Source organism: Oncorhynchus gorbuscha, linkage group LG16, assembly GCF_021184085.1.
Source record: "Oncorhynchus gorbuscha isolate QuinsamMale2020 ecotype Even-year linkage group LG16, OgorEven_v1.0, whole genome shotgun sequence".
Lineage (NCBI taxonomy): Eukaryota > Metazoa > Chordata > Actinopteri > Salmoniformes > Salmonidae > Oncorhynchus > Oncorhynchus gorbuscha.
The window spans coordinates 52,138,508-52,163,709 of NC_060188.1; the positions used below are offsets into that span (position 1 = coordinate 52,138,508).

At 44.1% G+C, this 25,202-nt stretch overlaps 1 protein-coding gene across 2 annotated transcripts in view; it reads left to right on the top strand.

Annotated features, from left to right (window-relative positions):
- LOC124000488 (glutamate receptor 1-like) overlaps positions 1-25,202 on the top strand; it is a 103,568-nt gene that overhangs the window by 62,032 nt on the left and 16,334 nt on the right. For both annotated transcript variants that reach the window (XM_046306871.1, XM_046306872.1), the window contains exons 8-11: positions 39-143; positions 932-1,042; positions 4,737-4,943; positions 8,345-8,835. In XM_046306871.1, coding sequence (XP_046162827.1) covers positions 39-143; positions 932-1,042; positions 4,737-4,943; positions 8,345-8,835 — 914 coding nt within the window. The remainder of the gene's footprint in view (positions 1-38; positions 144-931; positions 1,043-4,736; positions 4,944-8,344; positions 8,836-25,202) is intronic.

Here is a 25,202-nt window from a genome sequence, read left to right on the forward strand (position 1 = left end):
TCATACCAATCCTGGTCTATATCTGGTTTGTCCCACAGGTTCGGATTGAGGGATTGACTGGACATGTCCAGTTTAACGAGAAAGGCCATCGGACCAACTTCACGGTCAGCATAATGGAGCTGAGCCCAAGTGGACCACTGAAGGTGAATCAGGACTTGTCTATAATCTCTATAATTATCAATCAACCTCTTTATCATTCTCAGGGGAAATCTATTGTGTACAGTTAGACAGTATACTGTATGATATTTGACCTAAACACAGACACAGTAGAATGAATCCATCCAATTTGATTTAAATGTTTGATTTAATGATTGATTTAATGTTAATGACAAAAGATTTTTCAATAGAAATGGACTGGTCATTTACTAACAATATGCCCAGCATCAAGAACAGCCGGAGCCAAGCAAAACATAACAGTAAAATTAACTAAATGGCATTGTCTCCAATGTTCACGTCATGTCAGAATTTTCATATTATGTTATTCATATGCAAATCATTTCTTTACATTGAATCAGAAAATGAGTTACCTTAGTTCTTTGAGTTTATAATATACCCATTTATATTTCACATGACAACCAGAGTCACATTAGCTATAGAACTTAGTGATCTTGCATATGTGGAGCAAATTCCTCTTATCATTTAGTATGCAGGGAGTTTGTGCATTAAGATGGCTGTATATTTCTCTTTAATGTTATCACCAAGACAGTCTTACAACCTGAGAATAGGACAGGCTGGCCAAGAAGTACAGTAAGAGGCGTTGGTTATCACGGAGTATGGCTTAAGGACTAGCTAGGGGATTAACCATATGAGTTAAGGGATGTGCTTATCCCCACAATACACTACAGTATATTCATACAAATTACACTATAAATAGAAATGTAGGATTTCCTCTGCTATGTGTGTTGACATACTGTACCTCTTCCGACTGCAGGTGGGCTACTGGAATGAGAATGAGAACTATGTGAACACAGCCGTATACACGCCGGTGGTTGAAGAATTCTTCGGACTGCAAAACAGGACATACGTTGTGACCACTATCCTTGTGAGTCTCACTAGCTTCACTGAAAGGCTCTGTGTTTGTATGGTGATAATGTTCCATGGACCAAAAGATGACAGTTGTTGAAAGCTGCGTTTGGTACGGAAACAGAACAGTAGTCGCTTTTATCAACCCATGTGGCAGTATGGCAGTGCAGTATGATGTTACAAAGTCCTGAGAACTGTCGGTATTTTTTTGGCCCTCGTGATATCTGCACAGCTTTGTAAACAGAAGGTAGCTGCAGCAAAAGAACAGATACACAAATTCTCTCATGTTGTCATATGACAATGCCCTGGCAGCAGAAGCCGTGGTATTAGTGTGTCTTTGAGGGCTGTCCCAGAAGCGACTCTCCTGCCTGGCTATGAAGTCCGAGCGGTCAGAGTTGGCAAGCCTGCTGATGATGCTCTTTCCCTTTCTGCATGGTGACTGCATTCAGCTTCTCCGTTGTAGCTCTGCCATATCAACACATCAGAGAGGTTCAGGTCACCTCTGATCAGTCCCGTCAGCTGTGCTGAATAACACTGCCAGTCGAACGAACTGGCATGAGAATGACTGCCAGGTGTAAAGGCTATACTGAAAAATAGGGATTTTTTTGGTTAGATTCACAAAGGGATAGAAATGATTGGCAACTATCCCAGAGAAATTGGAGAGTGTATTTATTTAAACTTTTCATATCCTAATTGCAGGGTTTCTATTTTGTACAGCACATTCATCCATGTAAGCATGTAAGCAATCCCTGTTGAAATGGTCTATCAATTCCAGTGGGTCAAGTTATCTACATGTTTCAAAATGCTTCAGGCTTAATCTAAACTCTCAATTCTGTCCTTTTGACACCACCATCTCGACCACACTATGGTCTATTTCCAGATTGTACGCTATGCTGTGTCCACCTGTAGCCTTGTCATGAGGGCTGTTTTCACAGCAACTCTGTTCTGCTTTATCTGGAGGGCAGAGCTCCACACAGCCCCTTTACAGTCACCCCGGCCTGGCCAGCCAGAAATAGCAGGAGTGCTGCTCGCCCATCATATCTGAGTCAACCCACACTAAGGAGACGGTGCGAGAGGGTGGCCATGAATAATGCCATTTGAAGGCCTCTTCCTGTAGGCTACACAAAGAAACGTACATACATTGGTGTGAAGCCCCATGGTCAGGGATGTAGTGCTGCTGTAGCACGCCTGGTAAAAATATTTCAGTACATTTTATTCTGATTTAATTACCACAAAAATTCCATGAAAACGATAGAACGAGTAACTACATAAATATGTAGGCTATTGCAGCCTATAGGTAGGTAAATGATGGTTTCCTCCCTGTCCTCTCTCTCTCTCTCTGGCAGTGGCGTGAATTATGAATAACTGTAATCGTGTGTGTGCGGAGGCCCGTCGGTCAGACGCTTGAGCACTTTGAGCGGACCAAATCCAACATAGCAAGATAGACAGAATACTCTACCAGGGGTTTCTAAAACGGCTGTCCTCAAAACAGTTTATTATGGACTTGGGGCTAACGTATGACGCACTTGAACTCGCCCTACTGTCCGAGAGCTTAGCTTACAGAAAAGTACTACCTCTGTTGCGTATTCAGACAAACTGATCCACCGCATGAACCTCATCATCACACCAACGAGATCAAGGATCCAAATTTACAGCGTGTCTGCCTTGCCGTTCATAAAGCTCCATGGGACTCCTCTTGCGCAGTGGAGCCCAGAACGATATGCGAGCACTTGGTTACGGTACTGTTCTTTCACCACCACGATTCAAAGCTTGTTCAAATCGCTTAAAATAACCCTCATCAAGATCTGTTGCCTATTAGTTCGACTCCTCACTTAATAATAATAATAATATTACAAATAGAAACTTCTCACTTCTCACAATGATGCTCGATTAGTAAAGGTACACCAAAGCTAAATCAATGTCTTGCAAGATCACATAATGATTCATTAGTATTTTACATAACAGAACCAAATATACACTGAACAAAATATAAAGTCTTGGTCCCATGATTCATGAGCTAACATGTCAAATCACAGACATTTTTCATACTCAAAAACGTTTTTCTCTCAAATGTTGTGCACAAATTTGTTACCATCCCTGTTTGTGAGCATTTCTCCATTGCCAAGATAATCCATCCACATGACAGGTGTGGCATATCAAGAAGCTGATTAAATAGCATGATAATTACACAGGTGCAACTTGTGCTTGGTACAATAAAAGGCCGATCTCAAATGTGCAGTTTTGTCACACAACACAATGCCACAGATGTCTCAAGTTTTGAGGGGGAGTGAAATTGGCATGCTGACTGCAGGAATGTCCACCAGAGCTGTTGCCAGAGAATTTAATGTTAATTTCTCTACCATAAGCTGTCTCCAATGTCATTTTAGAGAATTTGGCAGTATGTCCAACAGGCCTCACAACCGCAGACCACATGTCTGGCGTTGTGTGGGCAAGCGGTTTGCTGATGTCAACGTTGTGAACAGAGTGCCCCATGGTGGCGGTGGGGTTATGGTATGGGCAGGCATAAGCTACGGACCACAAACTCAATTGCATTTTATCGATGTCATGCCATTCATCCACGCCATCATCTCATGTTTCAGCATGATAATGCACAGCCCCATGTCACAAGGATCTGTACACAATTCCTGGAAGCTGAAATCCTCCCAGTTCTCTAAGACATGTCACCCATTTATGCATGTTTGGGATGCTCTGGATTGACATGTACGACAGTGTGTTCCAGTTCCCGTCAATATCCAGCAACTTCACACAGCCAAAGAGGAGTGGGACAATTCCACAGGCCACAATCAACAGCCTGATCAACTGTATGTGAAGGAGATATGTCACGAATGCATGGGGCAAGAAAATGGAGGTCACACCAGATAGACTGGTTTTCTGACCCACACCCCTACCTTTTTTTAAGGTGTCTGTGACCAACAGATGCATATCTGTATTCCCATTAGGCCCTAATTGACAGATTGTTGCATGTTGCGTTTATATTTTGGTTCGGTATAATAGCATATCCTGTATGCCTATAATATGTTACACCAAAAACACCTTATCTGAAGCTGAATAGACCAAAAAGAAATCAACTGCACGCGCCACCGGGCAGGATAAATGCTTTGATTTAAACAAAATAAGCCTACAAGAAAGGCTAATAGTTTGTTAACATCATTTGCTTTCATTTGCTCATGAAACGGTCGTTCAAGAAGATCTAAATGCATATTCCCATGAAACTGATTGAGATCAAATGATTGGCATGCAGTTTGGATATTTCACTGGTAAAACGTGAAGAATAATCATTCACGATTGACAGTGATAATGGCCTATTTTGAAATCAGGTAGGCCTATGCCTAACTTGTTGTTTGAGGATATTCAAAATATCATATTGTCTTCATGCTTTCTGTGGTCATAGGCAGATGTTGCAATTGGGGGATGCATCTTATGCATAGGCCTATTCTACAATGATATTCAATAGGCTACATCTGTCAGTACTTTGATTGAGAAATTCTGACATCATAAAAAAAATTGCACTATACCACCAATGTTTGCATAGAAGGTGATATAGTATACCGTATCGTCTACATTATCCCAACGAAAGGTAGACAAGGAAAGCTTAATAATAAATGCCCCTGAAAGAGTCATGGTGAATGCATGCAGTATGTGATGAAAATGTAAAAGAACCAGGCATCAATGTTGTCCTTCATGTTTCCAAGGAATCGCCATATGTGATGCTAAAGAAGAACCACGAGCAGCTGGTGGGGAACGATAAGTATGAGGGCTATTGTGTGGAGCTGGCTGCCGAGATCGCCAAGCATGTGGGCTACACCTATAAGCTAGAGGTCGTAAGCGATGGCAAGTACGGAGCCAGAGACGCTGAGTCCAAGATGTGGAACGGGATGGTGGGCGAGCTGGTTTATGGGGTTAGTAACCATCTCATGAACATACCAGGCACCTCACTACGCTCTAAGAGGACACATGTGTTTATCATACACTCTCCGACAACACAGCAGTCCATGGAATTCATCCAATGGCAAGGACAATAATAGCTTTTTAAGTTGACACAGCCTGACTCATTCTTAATGTAACCGCTCATTCGGTTTATAAAGTTGGCAGTAACTAAAATAGAATGCTGCAAATGTGGTACAATGTTTGCAACAGTACACACGATTGTACCATCCCTATTCCCAAACTTGTTATAGTCCTGTACCCCTTCAAACATTCAACCTCCAGCTGCGTACCCCCTCTAGCACCAGGGTCAGCACACTCTCAAATGTTGTTTTTTGCCATCATTATAAGCCTGCCACACACACAGAACTGCTTGTTGCAATTTCAATGAGACTTGTTCTTGTTCAGATATCGGTAAGTGGACTAGAGGCAGGGCATGAAAGGAATAAAGAATCCAGTTGTTTGTGTCATCCATTTCGGGAAACTACCTGAGTAATTGAGCACCCAACTCGCTCAGGTGCTTCGCTATAACACATTTGACATTGTCCGTAAGCTTGAGTTCATTTTCACACAAAAAAATCACACAATGATGAAAATAACTGTGTGTTGTCCTTGTTAATGCAGACAGAGAAGAGCCCCAACTTCTTAATCATAGCCTCAATTTTGTCCCGCACATTGAATATAGATACAGAGAGTCCCTGTAATCCAAGATTCAGATCATTCAGGCGAGAAAAAACATCACCCAGTTGGCCAGTTGTGAGAAACTCGTCATCGTGCAAGCGGTCTGACAAGTGAAAATTATGGTCAGTAAAGAAAACTTTAAGCTCGTCTCTCAATTTAAAAAAAATTGTCAATACTTGGCCCCTTGATAACCAGCGCACTTCTGTATGTTATAAAAGCGTTACATGCCCATATCATTGCATAATGCAGAAAATACACGAGAGTTCAGGGGCCTTGCTTTAACAAAGTTAACCATTTTCACTGTAGTGTCCAAAACATCTTTCAAGCTGCCAGGCATTCCCTTGGCAGCAAGAGCCTCTTCGTGGATGCTGCAGTGTACCCAAGTGGCGTCGGGAACAACTACTTGCATGCGCGTTACCAGTCCACTATGTCTCCCTGTCATGGCTTTTGCGCCATCAGTACAGATACCAACATGAGCCACAGCTACGTTTGGCTACATACGGACTGTTAGTGGAATTCCCGCGAGAGAGTAACGGTTAATGTCATTTATGTTCATTATTTGACTAAGCTACCTGTATTTGACATTGTGTTGTTATTTCACTGAAAACTAGATGGTTTAATTCGATTTTTGGCAGAGAAACAAGGCTACTCAGGTGAGGGAAAAAAACTCATCCAAATGTATAGCCCCGTTAGAAAATATAAATGGACTGTTTGAAAATGTGAAGAAAAAATGTGAATCACATTTTTATTTGGCGTACCTCCAACGGCATTGCGTGTACCACACTTTATATAATGTTTACATACCCTACATTACTCATCTCATATGTATATACTGTACTCTATACCATCTACTGCATCTTACCTATGCCGTTCGACCATCACTCTGTCACGACTTCCGCCGGAGTCGGTCCCTCTTCTTGTTCGAGCGGCGTTCGGCGGTCAACGTCACTGGCCTTCTAGCCAACGCCGATACACTTTTCATTTTCCATTTGTTTTGTCTTTGTTTTCTACACACCTGGTTTCAATTCCCCATTACATGTTCATTATTTAACCCTCTGGTTTCCCCCACGTTTGTGTGCGTGTTTGTTTTATTGTTCAGGCTGTTACTGACGGCTGGTATTTTGTTGCTGGGTTTTGTTATTATGCCCGTTTATTTCCTGGTACCGGTATTTTTCCCGCACCATAGTATTGTGTTTATACTGGTGCTATCTTGTATTAAATACCTTGTCCACGCATCTCAGCTCTCTTGCGCCTGACTCCTTTCACCAGTTACCGACAGCCTTGATACACTCATTCATATATTTTTATGAACATATTCTTATTCATTCCTTTACACTTGTGTGTATAAGGTAGTTCTTGTGAAATTGTTAGGTTAGATTACTTGTTAGATATTACTGCATGGTTGGAACTGGAAGCACAAGCATTTCGCTACACCTGGATTAACATCTGCTAACCATGTGTATGTGACAAATAAAATTGGATTTGATTTGGGCATACCTCAGTTTGGGAATACCTGCATCACAACCTTCACTATAGCTCTTCCCCAGTGATATGCTTCAATATTCAACCAGACACTACTTTAAACCTATTTTTAACCTAACAAATGTCTACAAAAGACAATGATCTCATTAGTGGATGTTTGTCACATACTAAATACACAAAACAAATTCAATGTGGCTTTTCGTATAAATACTGTTCTGTTCGCTGGAACACGTACAGATCTACATTGTACGTTATGTTGCTGCTGTAGCCAAAGGACATTCTGTGGTGCAGTTTATTTCTTTCCAATACTATGTAGGGTTAACATGAAAATCTTTGAGAAGAATAACAATGTGTCGGAGAAGTGTGTCACAGCTTGGCTTCAGCCAGGACACAATGTGTCCCTATGAGCTTAAGATATGTTCTGACAAAGGTATACTATACCTCTCACTTTACATGTCCAGCAGCTCCCTCAATGTCAAAACATAACTACACAAAGATGGGCCCAGACAGGCTGTCAATGTTGAAGTGGTAAGGTACCAAATAGTCGAAAGCTGTTGCCCGTTACCCCCCCAAAAAGTTTAGTAACAGGCAACAGAATGAGCACAATACAGTAGCTGGATATGTATTCCAGGAAGTCTGTTATTGAAAATGTCCCTTACCAAACTGTCACTTCCCATATCTTCAATTTTTCATGGGATTCATGTCAAACCCTATTTCTCTGCCCTCAGGAACTTGAGATGAAAGATACGCTCTAACAGTTTGGTCTAGGGTAATGTAGAATATGTTCTGTCCATACAATGACAGAGGTGCTGGGTGGACTCAACCAAATCAAGTCTCGCTTGGAAGGGTTTTGTTTTTTCTCTCAGAGTAGTAAGCCTAATATTTCTTGAAAGCGATTCATTATTATTCAGCTTGAAAAGACTGAGTGTTTATGTAAGCTGGAGCTCTCTAGAGAGAGTTATCTCAGAAAGTCCTCTCTTATGAAAAGAGAGTTTACTATTACTGTTGTGTATGCTAATCACTGCCCATGGGAATAGTTATTTACATTCCTTCACCTCACCTTAGGAAATAATTTTGTCATCTCCACTTGAAGACTTTATGGGTCCAAGGACGAGTACAGAGATGGGATTTCTGAGTGTAGGGATACTGTTGGTGAATTGATTTGAATTGATGTATACATAGATAAACACGTAATTATCTCCTTGCCTCCTAGAAAGCGGATGTGGCAGTAGCCCCGTTGACCATCACCCTGGTAAGAGAGGAGGTGATCGACTTCTCCAAGCCCTTCATGTCCCTGGGCATCTCCATCATGATCAAGAAGCCTACCAAGTCCAAACCTGGAGTCTTTTCCTTCCTGGATCCTCTGGCCTACGAGATCTGGATGTGCATTGTGTTTGCTTACATCGGCGTGAGCGTGGTTCTCTTCCTGGTCAGTCGCTTCAGCCCGTACGAGTGGCAGGGGGACGACTCCGATGGGGAGGAGGGTCAAGAGCAGCAGCAGAGACAGCAGCACAACCAGCCATCGTCCTCCAGTCCCCGGAGAGAGCCAGGTCAGTCCCAGTCCCAACAGGGCCAAAACCAGGGCCAAGGACAGGGACCGGGCCAGGGGCAGAACGAGGGGCACACCAATGAGTTTGGGATATTCAACAGCTTGTGGTTCTCTCTGGGCGCCTTCATGCAGCAGGGCTGTGACATCTCGCCAAGGTAGGTGATCTGTTTTCTACCCCTGCTGTTAACTGTAGTGTTTCTATTAACAACGTTAACGTCCTTTCCTCATTCATCAGTATTACTATGTGTCATCATCAGCAGACATAATCTTGAATTGTGTTTTTTAAATTTATTGTTGTACTTGAGTAATACAGTATTTGTTAACGGTGAGATCCTCCATACAATGTCTTACAACAAAATACATTATTATGATTAATACCAAGGTAATGAAAATACAATTAACTCAGGTAATGCGTGAAAACATTTGAACTGATAAAGGCAGGTGACCATTGTCGATCTACTGCAACTGCACTCTGCTAAAGATAAATCCTCCAGTGTGATGAAATGCATTGTCCCCCCCATACCCCCTTCAACATGGTGATGAACTAGGTCAAGAACAAAAGTAGTTACAATAATTACCCCACAGTGAAGACAGCGGAGATGAGTCATCAGCAGACAGGATACAGAGGCATCCTACAGAACAGAACAGAAGCAGAGCAGAGTGACAGACTGACTGGCAGACACTATGGCTGGACTGGGCCTTGAGGAGGTTTTGTTCTATTGACAACCCACGGCAGTAGTAACGAGGTCCGGGCCAGACCCAGGCCAGGGGTATCCTAGTCCAGGTCAAGCCCCAGGGCCCAGTCCATAGAGTCCAGTGCACAGAGTCCAGTCCGGGCCAGGAGGCTGCTTTTGGAGGGGCTTGTTGTGCTCTTAGCAGGGCAGACAGGGACATCAACAGACGCTTCTCAGAGAGGAGATCCAAAGGTTTCCTTAAGATAGTGTTATTTTTGGGGACACAAAAGAGTGTTTCTTTTTCATGCTGATTATCTGTAAGTAGATTGGAGTAACTAGATAGATTTTGGGTTATGGTGCTTTACCTGATGCATTCCTTCCAGTGAGTTAACAATGAAGCAACCCTTTTTTGTCATTGTGCCACCTCTGTATCTCACAGAAAGGAAATGACAGACACATATTGGATTGCAATTGCTTTGTGTCTCCTTACGTACTGCTCTCTTGGCATAGGGCAGGAGTTCCATTCTCATTATCACAATTCCCTGCCCTGCGCCTTTGTTTTCAACTGACCATACTGTCCTGCGTAAAGACACTCTGATCCTCGCCTGGCATCCTTTGTTCTTTCATATTCCACTGTCACCTCAGCTCAGTAAACCTGTTGCGACGAGCAATCCTATTTATAGCCTCAAGCTCATTACCATAACCATAACCAGCCTTAAGCTCATTACCATAACGCAACCTTAACTATTCATGAAAATCGCAAATGAAATGAAATAAATATATTAGCTCTCAAGCTTAGCCTTTTGATAACAACACTGTCATCTCAGATTTTCAAAATATGCTTTTGAACCATAGCTAAACAAGCATTTGTGTAAGAGTATTGATAGCTAGCATAGCATTAAGCCTAGCATTCAGCATGCAACATTTTCACAAAAACAAGAAAAGCATTCAAATAAAATAATTTACCTTTGAAGAACTTCAGATGTTTTCAATGAGGAGACTCTCAGTTAGATAGCAAATGTTCAGTTTTTCCAAAAAGATTATTTGCGTGGGAGAAATCGCTCCGTTTTGTTCATCACGTTTGGCTACGGAAAAAACCTGTATCCAGGAGTGTAATTATAGCCGCAAGCTCATTAGCATAACGCAACGTTAACTATTCATGAAAATCGCAAATGAAATTAAATAAATATATTAGCTCTCAAGCTTAGCCTTTTGTTAACAACACTGTCATCTCAGATTTTCAAAATATGCTTTTGAACCATAGCTAAACAAGCATTTGTGTAAGAGTATTGATAGCTAGCATAGCATTAAGCCTAGCATTCAGCATGCAACATTTTCACAAAAACAAGAAAAGAATTCAAATAAAATAATTTACCTTTGAAGAACTTCAGATGTTTTCAATGAGGAGACTCTCAGTTAGATAGCAAATGTTCAGTTTTTCCAAAAATCTTATTTGTGTAGGACAAATCGCTCCATTTTGTTCATCACGTTTGGCTACGAAAAAAAAACAGAAAATTAAGTCATTACAACACAAACTTTTTTCCAAATGAACTCCATAATATCGACAGAAACATGGCAAACGTTGTTTAGAATCAATCCTCAAGGTGTTTTTCACATATCTATTGATGATAAATCATTCGTGGCAGTTGACTTTCTGCTCTGAAGAAAATGGAAACGCGCATGGCGCTGGAGATTATGCAATAATTTCGACGGAGGACACCGGGCGGACACCTGGTAAATGTAGTCTCTTATGGTCAATCTTCCAATGATATGCCTACAAATACGTCACAATGCTGCAGACATCTTGTGGAAATGACAGAAAGTGCAGGCTCATTCCTGGCGCATTCACAGCCATATAAGGAGACATTGGAACACAGCGCATTCAAAATCTGGACCATTTCCTGTATGAAATTTAATCTTGGTTTCGCCTGTAGCATTAGTTCTGGGGCACTCACAGATAATATCTTTGCAGTTTTGGAAACGTCAGAGTTTTTCTTTCCAAAGCTGTCAATTACATGCATAGTCAAGCATCTTTTCGTGACAAAATATCTTGTTTAAAACGGGAATGTTTTTTTTATCCAAAAATTAAAAGAGCGCCCCCTATCTCGAAGAAGTTAACATTTGTGTATTATACGTTTATCCACTCATAAAGTCATATGGGTATTCTTTACAAGATCAATAGTGCAGGTCAGTTTGGTGAAGTTCCTGCTGATGGCTCACTGCCTCCCCCTCCTCTGGGCGCTTGGCTTGTGCTAACTGCTGGCTCCTCAGCCACCGTCATTTAGGTAGGACATGTGTATCCTTTTACTTTGGGGGAACTAATGGGCTCAAATTAGATTACAGTTGCAGAAAGCTGCCTGTGACAGATGTTGTTTTCCCTGTCTTAGATGCGTCCGTTTAGCTCTGCCAGAATGGTTAAGCTTCAGGAGAAGAACCTCCCAAGCACTCCGTCTTAGTTTGTACTGTACATGTTTATTTTCCTCTGTCACTTTATACTCTCCGACCAGGCATGGTGGTGTACTGCAGATGGGTGATTGCTCTAAATCAAATCTTTACAAATGCATTGATCTTCTCTTATCTGCTATTTTGCCCAACATTTAAGTGCCTTCTCCTCAGTTGACTTGCTTGGGAGCGCTCTCCCGCTCTCTCTCCCTCTTTCTCTGTCTGTCTCTCAGGTTTCATAGTCTAAGCCTCTGGGCAGACGGGTGATTTGACTTTGTCTCCTAGGCTGTCAGAGGAGAGGAGGTCTACCTGACACAGTGGTGATTCACCTCCCTGCTACCTCAGGGGGTCAGACAGTGATGAAAGAATTCAGTGGGATGAGGAGCTCTTTACCCATGGGGCCAGAGCACAGATAAGCTACATTCATGTCTCTCACACATAGTGGGTCTCTTAATCAGTAACACATCACAATGGAGGTACTACTTATATAAGAACACATCTCCTATTAGTTTGAAGACTCTTATGCTTCGTTCTTTCTCATTCTGAGATTGTTTACGGCAAGAATCTGCACTAAGTATACCAAACATTAGGAGCACCTTCCTAGTATTGAGTTGCAGGTGTTCTAAGTGTTTTGTATACACATGTAGGTTCTTCAGTATTGCATACATTTCACGGTGTGCAACGTGAGGCTGGGCGAGTATGTACACTACAGTGATGGTACTGTATCTCTGAGGGGGTCTAATTTGCTGCTGAGATGTGGGGGATTGTGAAAGGTCACCTGAAGGTCAGTATAAATAGAAAGGTCAACTAGCTACCCATGCTGGGGAGTTCAGTGAGAAGGCCTGCAGTGCAACAACTCAAATGTTATATATAGACAACAGCTCTGAGGGAGCAGTTTAAAGACTGGTTGGCCAGCTGCGTTTGGCAGGATGTTATTTGTCAGAGAATGCGGTAACTAGCAGACCTGCCATGTTGTGCATAATGATGATAATCTCCAAACAGCCAGATCGAAACGTGACTTTGAAGAACAACATCTTTACAAGAGCAATGGGAGACGGAAGGAGCAGCTTTGTGGGCAAACCCCAGCTATTTATTCATGGTAAAAATGTGTTTGTTCTCTGTAAATGTCAGCACTGCCACTTGGAGAGGGCTGGTAACATTGCAACCCACAGGAGCCGCTTAACGCCTAGTTTAACTTCTGAGGTAAATATCTGTGTGTGACGTCTTAATGCATGCTGATTACAGATTACTGATTCGTTTAACAGACATAAAGCTGCATTAATCCATCCATCATTAATTAATTAATTCAGTATGTATACTGAGTATATAAAACATTAACAACACCTGCTCTTTCCATGACATACTGACCAGGTGAATCCAGGTGAAAACTATGATCCCTTATTGATGTCACTTGTTTTAATCCACTTCAATCAGTGTAGATGAATGGGAGGACATAGGTTAAAATCTTGTTAATCTACCCATCGTGCCCGATTTCAAAAAGGCTTTACAGCGAAAGCACACCATATGATTATGTTAGGTCAGAGCCTAGTCACCAAAAAACATACAGCCATTTACCAGACAAAGAGAGGAGTCACACAAAGCATAAATAGAGATAAAATGTTTCACCAACCTTTAATGATCTTCATCAGATGGCACTGGTAGGACTTCATGTTACACAATACATGTATGTTTTGTTCAATAAAGTTCATATTTATATCCAAAAGTCTCAGTTTACATTGGCGCGTTATGTTCAGTAATGTTGTGCCTCGAAAACATCCGGCGAATTTGCAGAACCACATCAATTTACAGAAATACTTATCATAAACTTTGATAAAAGATACAAGTGTTATGCACAGAATTAAAGATATACTTCTCCTTAACCTCTAGTGACACCCCATCCCGTGAACGGGACCGTTGTCATCATCTGACACTAATTAGCATAACGCAACGGACATAAATATTACTAGAAAATCACAAATGAAATATATTGAGACACATATTAGCCTTTTGTTAATCACCCTGTCATCTCAGATTTTCAAAATATGTTTATCGATAGCCTAGCATAGCATTTTGTCCAGCTAGCAGCAGATAACTTGGTCACGGAAATCAGAAAAACAATCAAATTAAATTGTTTACCTTTGATGAGCTTCGGATGTTTTCACTCACGAGACTCCCAGTTAGATAGCAAATGTTCCTTTTTTCCCAAAATATTATTTTTGTAGGCGAAATAGCTCCGTTTGTTCTTCGCGTTTGGCTGAGAAATTGCCCGGAAATTGCAGTCACAAAAATGGCGAAAAATATTCCAAATTAGCTCCATAATAGCAACAGAAACATGGCAAAGTTGTTTATAATCAATCCTCAAGGTGTTTTTCAAATATCTATTCGATAATATATCCATCGGGACAATTCGTTTTTCAGTAGGACCAATTGGAGTAATGGCTACCTCTGTATTTTACGCGAGAATCTCTCTGGGAGCATCAGGTGACCACTTGCGCAATGTAACCGCCTACGGGTATTCTTCAACATAAATGCGTAAAACTACGTCACAATGCTGTATACACCTTCGAGAATATGGAGAAAGAGTAATCTCGCTCTGGATAAGAGCATCTGCTAAATGACTTAAATGTAAAATGTAAATGTAATCTGGTTGATAGCCCATTCACTGCTCAATGGGGACACATTGGATCGCAGCGCTTTCAAAACATGAGGCACTTCTGGATTGGATTTTTCTCAGGCTTTCGCCTGCAATGTCAGTTCTGTTATACTCACAGACAATATTTTTACAGTTTTGGAAACTTTAGAGTGTTTTCTATCCTAAGCTGTCAATTATATGCATATTCTAGCATCTTGTCCTGACAAAATATCCCGTTTACTACGGGAACGTTATTTTTCCAAAAATGAAAAGGTTAATGCAACCGCTGTGTCAGATTTCAAAAAAGCTTTACAAAAAAGCACACCATGCAATAATCTGAGTACGGCGCTCAGACACAAAAACAAGCCATGACAAACATTTATTGTGGAACTGGGATTCCTGGGAGTGCATCATCAAAGGTAAGTGAATATTTATTATGCTATTTCTGACTACTGTTTCCTCCACAACATGCCCGCCATGTTTACTCTGGGCACGCTTTTCATCCGAATGTGAAAATGTTGCCCCCTATCCCAAACAGGTTTTATAGAAGGATTTTCACAACTTGAGACAATTGATACATGGATTGTCTATGTGTGCCATTTAGAGGGTGAATTGGCAAGATGAAATATTTAAGCGCCTGAACAGGGTATGGTAGTAGTTGCCAGGCGCACCAATTTGTGTCAAGAGCTGCAACGCTGCTGACTTTTTCATGCTCAACAGTTACTCTTGTATATCAATGATGGTCCACCACCCAAAGGACATCCAGCCAACTTGACACAACTATGGGTGTCATGTTTGTCATTTATTGTCATGTCTTGTCCCTGTGCTCCCCATGCTATTCGTTTCCCTCTGCTGGTCTTGTTTGGTTCTATCCCTCTCTCTCCCCCTCCCTCTCTCACTCTCTCGCTCTCTCTTCTCTCTGTCGTTCCGTTCCTGCTCCCAGCTGTTCCTATTCCCCTAATCATCATTTAGTCTTCCCACACCTGTTCCCGATCCTTTCCCCTGATTAGATTCCCTATTTATTCCTTTGTAATCCGTTCCTGTTCCGTCGGTTCCTTATATTGTATATTCCATGCTGTGATTGCGTTTCGCCCTGTCCTGTCGTGTTTTTTGCCGTGATTGTGTATCACCCTGTTCTGTCGTGTTTTGTGCCTTCATCAGACGCTGCGTGTGAGCAGGTGTCTCAGTCGACTACGGCCTGCGCCTACCCGAAGCGACCTGCAGTCTGTGGCCGCTTCTCCAGTTGTTTTCCCCTCTACAAATCTAGAGGATGTCAGTTATTCCGTTTTGAACATTATTAAACTCTGCTTCTGTTAAGTCGCTTTTGGGTCCTCTTTTACCAGCATGACAGAAGGAACCGACCAAGGAATGGACCCAGCGACTTCAGACGCTCGTTACACTGCCGTCGAGTTCCAAGGAGCCATGCTCGGCAGACACGAGCAGGAATTGTCTGCTGCTCGCCATGCCGTGGAGAACCTGGCCGCTCAGGTTTCCGACCTCTCTGGACAGTTCCAGAGTCTACGTCTCGTGCCACCTGTTACTCCCTGGCCTGCCGAGCCTCCAGAACCCAGGGTTAATAACCCACCTTGCTACTCCGGGCAGCCCACTGAGTGCCGCTCCTTTCTCACGCAGTGTGAGATTGTGTTCTCTCTCCAACCCCACACATACTCTAGAGAGAGAGCTCGGGTTGCTTACGTCATTTCACTCCTTACTGGCCGGGCTCGAGAATGGGGCACAGCTATCTGGGAGGCAAGGGCTGATTGCTCTAACAGATTCCAGAACTTTAAAGAGGAGATGATTCGGGTTTTTGACCGTTCAGTTTTTGGTGAGGAGGCTTCTAGGGCCCTGGCTTCCTTATGCCAAGGTGAACGGTCCATAACGGATTATTCCATTGAGTTTCGCACTCTTGCTGCCTCTAGTGAGTGGAACGAGCCGGCGCTGCTCGCTCGTTTTCTGGAGGGACTCCACGCAGCGGTTAAGGATGAGATTCTTTCCCGGGAGGTTCCTTCAGATGTGGACTCTTTGATTGCTCTCGCCATCCGCATAGAACGACGGGTAGATCTTCGTCACCGGGCTCGTGGAAGAGAGCTCGCATCAACGGTGTTTCCCTGCTCCGCATCGCAACCATCTCCCTCCTCTGGCTTTGAGACTGAGCCCATGCAGCTGGGAGGGATTCGCATCTCGAATAAGGAGAGGGAACAGAGGATCACCAACCGCCTGTGCCTCTATTGCGGAGTTGCTGGACATTTTGTTATTTCATGTCCAGTAAGAGGCCAGAGCCCATCAGTAAGCGGAGGGCTACTGGTGAGCGCTACTACTCAGGTCCCTTCATCTAGATCTTGTACTACTATGTCGGTCCATCTACGCTGGACCGGTTCGGTGCTACATGCAGTGCTTTGATTGACTCTGGGGCTGAGGGTTGTTTCATGGACGAAGCATGGGCTCGGAAACATAACATTCCTTTCAGACCGTTAGACAGGCCTACGCCCATGTTTGCCTTAGATGGTAGTCATCTTCCCAGTATCAAGTTTGAGACACTACCTTTAACTCTCACAGTATCTGGTAACCACAGTGAGACTATGTCTTTTTGATTTTCCGTTCACCGTTTACACCTGTTGTTTTGGGTCACCCCTGGCTTGTATGTCATAATCCTTCTATTAATTGGTCTAGTAATTCTATCCTATCCTGGAACGTTTCTTGTCATGTGAAGTGTTTAATGTCTGCCATCCCTCCCATTTCTTCTGTCCCTACTTCTCAGGAGGAACCTGGCGATTTGACAGGAGTGCCGGAGGAATATCATGATCTGCGCACGGTCTTCAGTCGGTCCCGAGCCAACTCCCTTCCTCCTCACCGGTCGTATGATTGTAGTATTGATCTCCTTCCGGGGACCACTCCTCCTCGAGGTAGACTATACTCTCTGTCGGCTCCCGAACGTAAGGCTCTCGAGGATTATTTGTCTGTGTCTCTTGACGCCGGCACCATAGTGCCTTCTTCCTCTCCGGCCGGGGCGGGGTTCTTTTTTGTTAAGAAGAAGGACGGTACTCTGCGCCCCTGCGTGGATTATCGAGGGCTGAATGACATAACGGTTAAGAATCGTTATCCGCTTCCCCTTATGTCATCAGCCTTCGAGATTCTGCAGGGAGCCAGGTGCTTTACTAAGTTGGACCTTCGTAACGCTTACCATCTCGTGCGCATCAGAGAGGGGGACGAGTGGAAAACGGCGTTTAATACTCCGTTAGGGCATTTTGAGTACCGGGTTCTGCCGTTCGGTCTCGCCAATGCGCCAGCTGTTTTTCAGGCATTAGTTAATGATGTTCTGAGAGACATGCTGAACATTTTTGTTTTTGTCTATCTTGACGATATCCTGATTTTTTCTCCGTCACTCGAGATTCATGTTCAGCACGTTCGACGTGTTCTACAGCGCCTTTTAGAGAATTGTCTCTACGTAAAGGCTGAGAAGTGCTCTTTTCATGTCTCCTCCGTTACTTTTCTCGGTTCTGTTATTTCCGCTGAAGGCATTCAGATGGATTCCGCTAAGGTCCAAGCTGTCAGTGATTGGCCCGTTCCAAGGTCACGTGTCGAGTTGCAGCGCTTTTTAGGTTTCGCTAATTTCTATCGGCGTTTCATTCGTAATTTCGGTCAAGTTGCTGCCCCTCTCACAGCTCTTACTTCTGTCAAGACGTGTTTTAAGTGGTCCGGTTCCGCCCAGGGAGCTTTTGATCTTCTAAAAGAACGTTTTACGTCCGCTCCTATCCTCGTTACTCCTGACGTCACTAGACAATTCATTGTCGAGGTTGACGCTTCAGAGGTAGGCGTGGGAGCCATTCTATCCCAGCGCTTCCAGTCTGACGATAAGGTTCATCCTTGCGCTTATTTTTCTCATCGCCTGTCGCCATCTGAGCGCAACTATGATGTGGGTAACCGTGAACTGCTCGCCATCCGCTTAGCCCTAGGCGAATGGCGACAGTGGTTGGAGGGGGCGACCGTTCCTTTTGTCGTTTGGACAGACCATAAGAACCTTGAGTACATCCGTTCTGCCAAACGACTTAATGCCCGTCAAGCTCGTTGGGCGTTGTTTTTCGCTCGTTTCGAGTTTGTGATTTCTTACCGTCCGGGTAGCAAGAACACCAAGCCTGATGCCTTATCCCGTCTGTTTAGTTCTTCTGTGGCTTCTACTGATCCCGAGGGGATTCTTCCTTATGGGCGTGTTGTCGGGTTAACAGTCTGGGGAATTGAAAGACAGGTTAAGCAAGCACTCACGCACACTGCGTCGCCGCGCGCTTGTCCTAGTAACCTCCTTTTCGTTCCTGTTTCCACTCGTCTGGCTGTTCTTCAGTGGGCTCACTCTGCCAAGTTAGCGGGTCATCCCGGTGTTCGAGGCACTCTTGCGTCTATTCGCCAGCGCTTTTGGTGGCCGACTCAGGAGCGTGACACGCGCCGTTTCGTGGCTGCCTGTTCGGACTGCGCGCAGACTAAGTCGGGTAACTCTCCTCCTGCCGGTCGTCTCAGACCGCTCCCCATTCCTTCTCGACCATGGTCTCACATTGCCTTAGACTTCATTACCGGTCTGCCTTTGTCTGCGGGGAAGACTGTGATTCTGACGGTTGTCGATAGGTTCTCTAAGGCGGCACATTTCATTCCCTCGCTAAACTTCCTTCCGCTAAGGAGACGGCACAAATCATTATTGAGAATGTATTCAGAATTCATGGCCTCCCGTTAGACGCCGTTTCAGACAGAGGTCCGCAATTCACGTCACAGTTTTGGAGGGAGTTCTGTCGTTTGATTGGTGCGTCCGTCAGTCTCTCTTCCGGGTTTCATCCCCAGTCTAACGGTCAAGCAGAGAGGGCCAATCAGACGATTGGTCGCATACTACGCAGCCTTTCTTTCAGAAACCCTGCGTCTTGGGCAGAACAGCTCCCCTGGGCAGAATACGCTCACAATTCGCTTCCTTCGTCTGCTACCGGGTTATCTCCGTTTCAGAGTAGTCTGGGTTACCAGCCTCCTCTGTTCTCATCCCAGCTTGCCGAGTCCAGCGTTCCCTCCGCTCAAGCGTTTGTCCAACGTTGTGAGCGCACCTGGAGGAGGGTGAGGTCTGCACTTTGCCGTTACAGGGCACAGACGGTGAGAGCCGCCAATAAACGCAGGATTAAGAGTCCAAGGTATTGTTGCGGCCAGAGAGTGTGGCTTTCCACTCGCAACCTTCCTCTTACGACAGCTTCTCGTAAGTTGACTCCGCGGTTCATTGGTCCGTTCCGTGTCTCCCAGGTCGTCAATCCTGTCGCTGTGCGACTGCTTCTTCCGCGACATCTTCGTCGCGTCCATCCTGTCTTCCATGTCTCCTGTGTTAAGCCCTTTCTTCGCACCCCGTTCGTCTTCCCTCCCCCTCCCGTCCTTGTCGAGAGCGCACCTATTTACAAGGTACATAAAATTATGGACATGCGTTCTCGGGGACGGGGTCACCAATACCTAGTGGATTGGGAGGGTTACGGTCCTGAGGAGAGGAGTTGGGTTCCGTCTCGGGACGTGCTGGACCGTTCGCTCATCGATGATTTCCTCCGTTGCCGCCAGGATTCCTCCTCGAGTGCGCCAGGAGGCGCTCGGTGAGTGGGGGTACTGTCATGTTTGTCATTTATTGTCATGTCTTGTCCCTGTGCTCCCCATGCTATTCGTTTCCCTCTGCTGGTCTTGTTTGGTTCTATCCCTCTCTCTCCCCTCCCTCTCTCACTCTCTCGCTCTCTCTTCTCTCTGTCGTTCCGTTCCTGCTCCCAGCTGTTCCTATTCCCCTAATCATCATTTAGTCTTCCCACACCTGTTCCGATCCTTTCCCCTGATTAGATTCCCTATTTATTCCTTTGTAATCCGTTCCTGTTCCGTCGGTTCCTTATATTGTATATTCCATGCTGTGATTGCGTTTCGCCCTGTCCTGTCGTGTTTTTTGCCGTGATTGTGTATCACCCTGTTCTGTCGTGTTTTGTGCCTTCATCAGACGCTGCGTGTGAGCAGGTGTCTCAGTCGACTACGGCCTGCGCCTACCCGAAGCGACCTGCAGTCTGTGGCCGCTTCTCCAGTTGTTTTCCCCTCTACAAATCTAGAGGATGTCAGTTATTCCGTTTTGAACATTATTAAACTCTGCTTCTGTTAAGTCGCTTTTGGGTCCTCTTTTACCAGCATGACAATGGGAAGCATTGGAGTCAACATGAGCCAGCATCCCCCTAGAATGCTTTCTACACTTTGTAGAATCCATACACCAAGGAATTGAGGCTATTCCGAGGACAAAAGGGTGAGGTGCAACTCAATATTAGGAAGGTATTCCTTATTTAGAGCAAACACTAACCTTTTTGTTCTCCCCTGTGTAAAGCTGATGGGATTCTCTCCCATTCAATGAGGCAATATAATAGTTTGAGTTTTACTGAGGGATTGAGTGAGGCAGTGAAGAAGTGACCGTGTTGATTATGAACACCTTCGCCAGCCCTCACCCCTCTCACTCTGTCTCATACACTCCTCTTCTATTGCTGGATGAATGTGTGCTGCACCTCTAACATTACTGTAACGTTTCACACCATATTAATGTAATTTACTGGACAAGTATCGCATACTTACCTATGTCATAAGAGGCTTCTGTAGATAGATGAGTTGTGAAAGGGTTAAGATGGGTTTTAATATAATTAAATATAATCTGGCTTCTTCTGACAGCACATATTTTGCCACTAGCCAGGGTGATATCAATTTACTGAAATAAATGTGTATGTGTGTGCACACCAGTAGCGGTCGGTGCCATTTAAGATGAGAGGACACTTGTTTTCTTTCTTTTTTCAATGAGCATGGCCTCATTTCTTTTACAACATATTGGATGACTGTCATTCATATTCCATTCACCCAGTTCAATGTAACAGTGATAGGTTTAAGCTACAACATGATACTCAAGATTTTCCTATACACATCATGAGGTTGCTACAACCTAGCCTGTGAATGAAAGTTTATAACGTAGGTCAATAAGTTTTTTGGAGGTGACACTTGGACAGTCACACATTCAATACCACCTTGCACACTCTTGCCTGCATCTAGCTGATTTAGGGTGTAATTATTAGTCCAGCAGTTGCAAATGAGAATGTTCTATTAGACAAATTCAGTTATGTTTATCCCCGTTTTGTTCCATTTGCTTCCATTTAATAAGCATTTTTTTTGCAACAGAATCGGCGGAATGAATACACCCCTGATCACTTGTAAAAACAGTTCACTTCCATAGCAGCCACGTTGTATTCCTTCTCGCATCTACACACTCTCCTCCTCTCACCTTTTCCCTTGGTTGTGGACTTAAATGCACAACACATCAGCTGTATGTGACCAGGCGACAAAACGTTTCCAAGCCAAACCATATCATAACTTCTACACAGAGCCTACATCGTTGTCACCTTATTAGAGAAAGTAATGTCATAGACAACATAGCTAATGGAACTGAAGCATTAGTAAACTACAATCATGCAGTAATGTTATATTGTAAATAAATAAAAATGAAATTCACTGAAGAGGATGGTCCTCCCATTCCTTCTTCTGAGGAGCCTCCGCTGGTGTACACAGTGGAGAAGGATCACTGTGTAATCATTGGCTAGTCTCCCTGTCCTCCTGCCTGTGTCTGCAGTGAGCCATGGTCTTGAAAGGGTCAGATCTCCAGGCCCCAGGCAGATGTGATCAGCGTGACCAGATGCCCAGACGCTCCTCTTCCTCCCCCAGGCACAGCCTGTCATTTCAGCTCTGCTGTTACACACACACCCCAACACCCAGCCATCCCATAGCTACAAACTTTTACACACTCACACATTCTCCTCCTTTTACAGTACACACTGTTTCTCCGACCCACACACGCACACACACACACACACACACACACACACACACACACACACACACACACACACACACACACACACACACACACACACACACACACACACACACACACACACACACACACACACACACACACACACACACACACACACACACACACACACACACACACACACACACACACACACACACACACACACACACACACACACACACACACACACACACACAAACCCAACCCTGCGTGCCTCACAGCCCTTTCACAGTGCAGAGGTGACCCAGTCACCCTGAGTGTTATGACATGCTCAACATTGTTTAAGAGAACAATAGTTCTGTCAAAAACGGAGATGACCGTCACATCTGAGCTGTGTACTGCTATCATTGCACTGTCCTGTTCAGATAATACAGACCTCTGGAGACTCGTTACCTGCTCAGACTTGGCTGAAAGACCTACTGACATAACACTGCCTCCCTCTGATGAGCTCAAATGTTTGGAGAGGACAGTTCACCGTGATGGAGAACTTAGTGTGTGTGCGTGTGTGTGTGTATGCGTGTGGGCATGTGTTTTCTGTAGCACACACTTGGGAAATTATGTAATTTTCATTTTACTGTTGCCATTGGCAATTTTGTGTATCGTTATTGTATCTCATTACCTCTTATATTGAATTGATGGCAGTGTTATAGCATTAACATTAATATCAACCCTGCTGACCCGTTAGTTGCATTTTCATGAAAATGTAAGTAAACAAAATGTCAATTTTAGAAGAGTTCCCCGCCGCTAACATGCTGGAAGTGTAACTGGACGACCATGCTGAGGTTTTTCCCATCTTGTGGCTGGACCTGGAGCATTCCCCTGTGTCCAGTTCTTGTGCCTGTTAGCTGTCATGAATTGAAGTTGAAAAGAAGAAATGGCTTATTAGTGTGCCTGCTGAAGGAAAGAACACTCTAGATTTCTTACAAACTTACGTTATTATTATTCCGCTCTATCCAGCGCTTAAACTGCTTATGTTATTAACACCAAATCAACGTTAGAATGTGCTGACAGACCACTTCAGGTTCCTTAAGAACGTCTTTTTGAAACCTCCTACTTTTTGTACTACAACCATATTTGCATAAAACTCAATGCAAGTCAACAGCTATAGACTTGAATGGTGAAACATTTGAAAATGGATACGCATCTCCTCTTTCACCGTTTAAACCAACGATAAGATGCTGAGAACGACCCTGCTTAGATTTCATATCAAAGGCTTTTTGATACAATTTATACTTTTTGCTATGCATTTAAAACGTACAATATTTACATTAGAGTAAATGGTGACAATAAGAGGTAGATTGCCACAGTACTTTCTAACCGTTCAAGATCGAAACTCTAAATGAACTTCATTATTTAATTTCTCTGTCTCTAATTGCTCTGTCTTAAATTAGCTACCAATGCATTTCAATTGCAAAAAGGGGCGAGACTTGAATGATAAAAAAAATACAAATTCTAGACCCATCTCCTCTTTCACCGTTTAACCAATCAACACCAAACCATCGTTGAGATATTCAGACTGACCCAACTTATATCGTTTGCATTCAGATTTTTTATACTATACATTTTTTTTCAACAATAACAATTACAAATATGATGATTTGCATAAAATAACATGGGTTTGAATAAGAACCATGGGAATACAGTGGTAGCTATTCCAAATGGTCCTGCTCCTTGGCCAATTACAAGACCAACTTTCTGTCATGCAGGTGAAAGAGGACCCAAAAGCGACTTAACAGAAACAGAGTTTATTTAAGTCCAAACAGGGAATAACAGAAATCCTCTAGTCTGTAGAGGGGAAATAACTGGAGAAGCGGCCACAGACTGCAGGTCGCTTCGGGTAGGCGCAGGCCGTAGTTGATAGAGACACCTGCTCACACGCAGCATCTGATGAAGGCAAAAAACACGACAGGACAGGGCGATACACAATCACAGCAAAAACACGACAGGACAGGGCGAAACGCAATCACAGCATGGTGAATACTAAACAAGGAACCGACGGGACAGGAACGGAACACAAAGGAATAAATAGGGACTCTAATCAGGGGAAAGGATCGGGAACAGGTGTGGGAAGACTAAATGATGATTAGGGGAATAGGAACAGCTGGGAGCAGGAACGGAACGATAGAGAGAAGAGAGAGCGAGAGAGTGAGAGAGGGAGGGGAGAGAGAGGGATAGAAGGAGGGAAAGAACCAAATAAGACCAGCAGAGGGAAACGAATAGAATGGGGAGCACAGGGACAAGACATGATAATAAATGACAAACATGACAGTACCCCCACTCACCGAGCGCCTCCTGGCGCACTCGAGGAGGAATCCTGGCGGCAACGGAGGAAATCATCGATGAGTGAACGGTCCAGCACGTCCCGAGACGGAACCCAACTCCTCTCCTCAGGACCGTAACCCTCCCAATCCACTAAGTATTGGTGACCCCGTCCCGAGAACGCATGTCCATGATCTTATGTACCTTGTAAATAGGTGCGCTCTCGACAAGGACGGGAGGGGGAGGGAAGACGAACGGGGGTGCGAAGAAAGGGCTTAACACAGGAGACATGGAAGACAGGATGGACGCGACGAAGATGTCGCGGAAGAAGCAGTCGCACAGCGACAGGATTGACGACCTGGGAGACACGGAACGGACCAATGAACCGCGGAGTCAACTTACGAGAAGCTGTCGTAAGAGGAAGGTTGCGAGTGGAAAGCCACACTCTCTGGCCGCAACAATACCTTGGACTCTTAATCCTGCGTTTAACCGTCTGTGCCCTGTAACGGCAAAGTGCAGACCTCACCCTCCTCCAGGTGCGCTCACAACGTTGGACAAACGCTTGAGCGGAGGGAACGCTGGACTCGGCAAGCTGGGATGAGAACAGAGGAGGCTGGTAACCCAGACTACTCT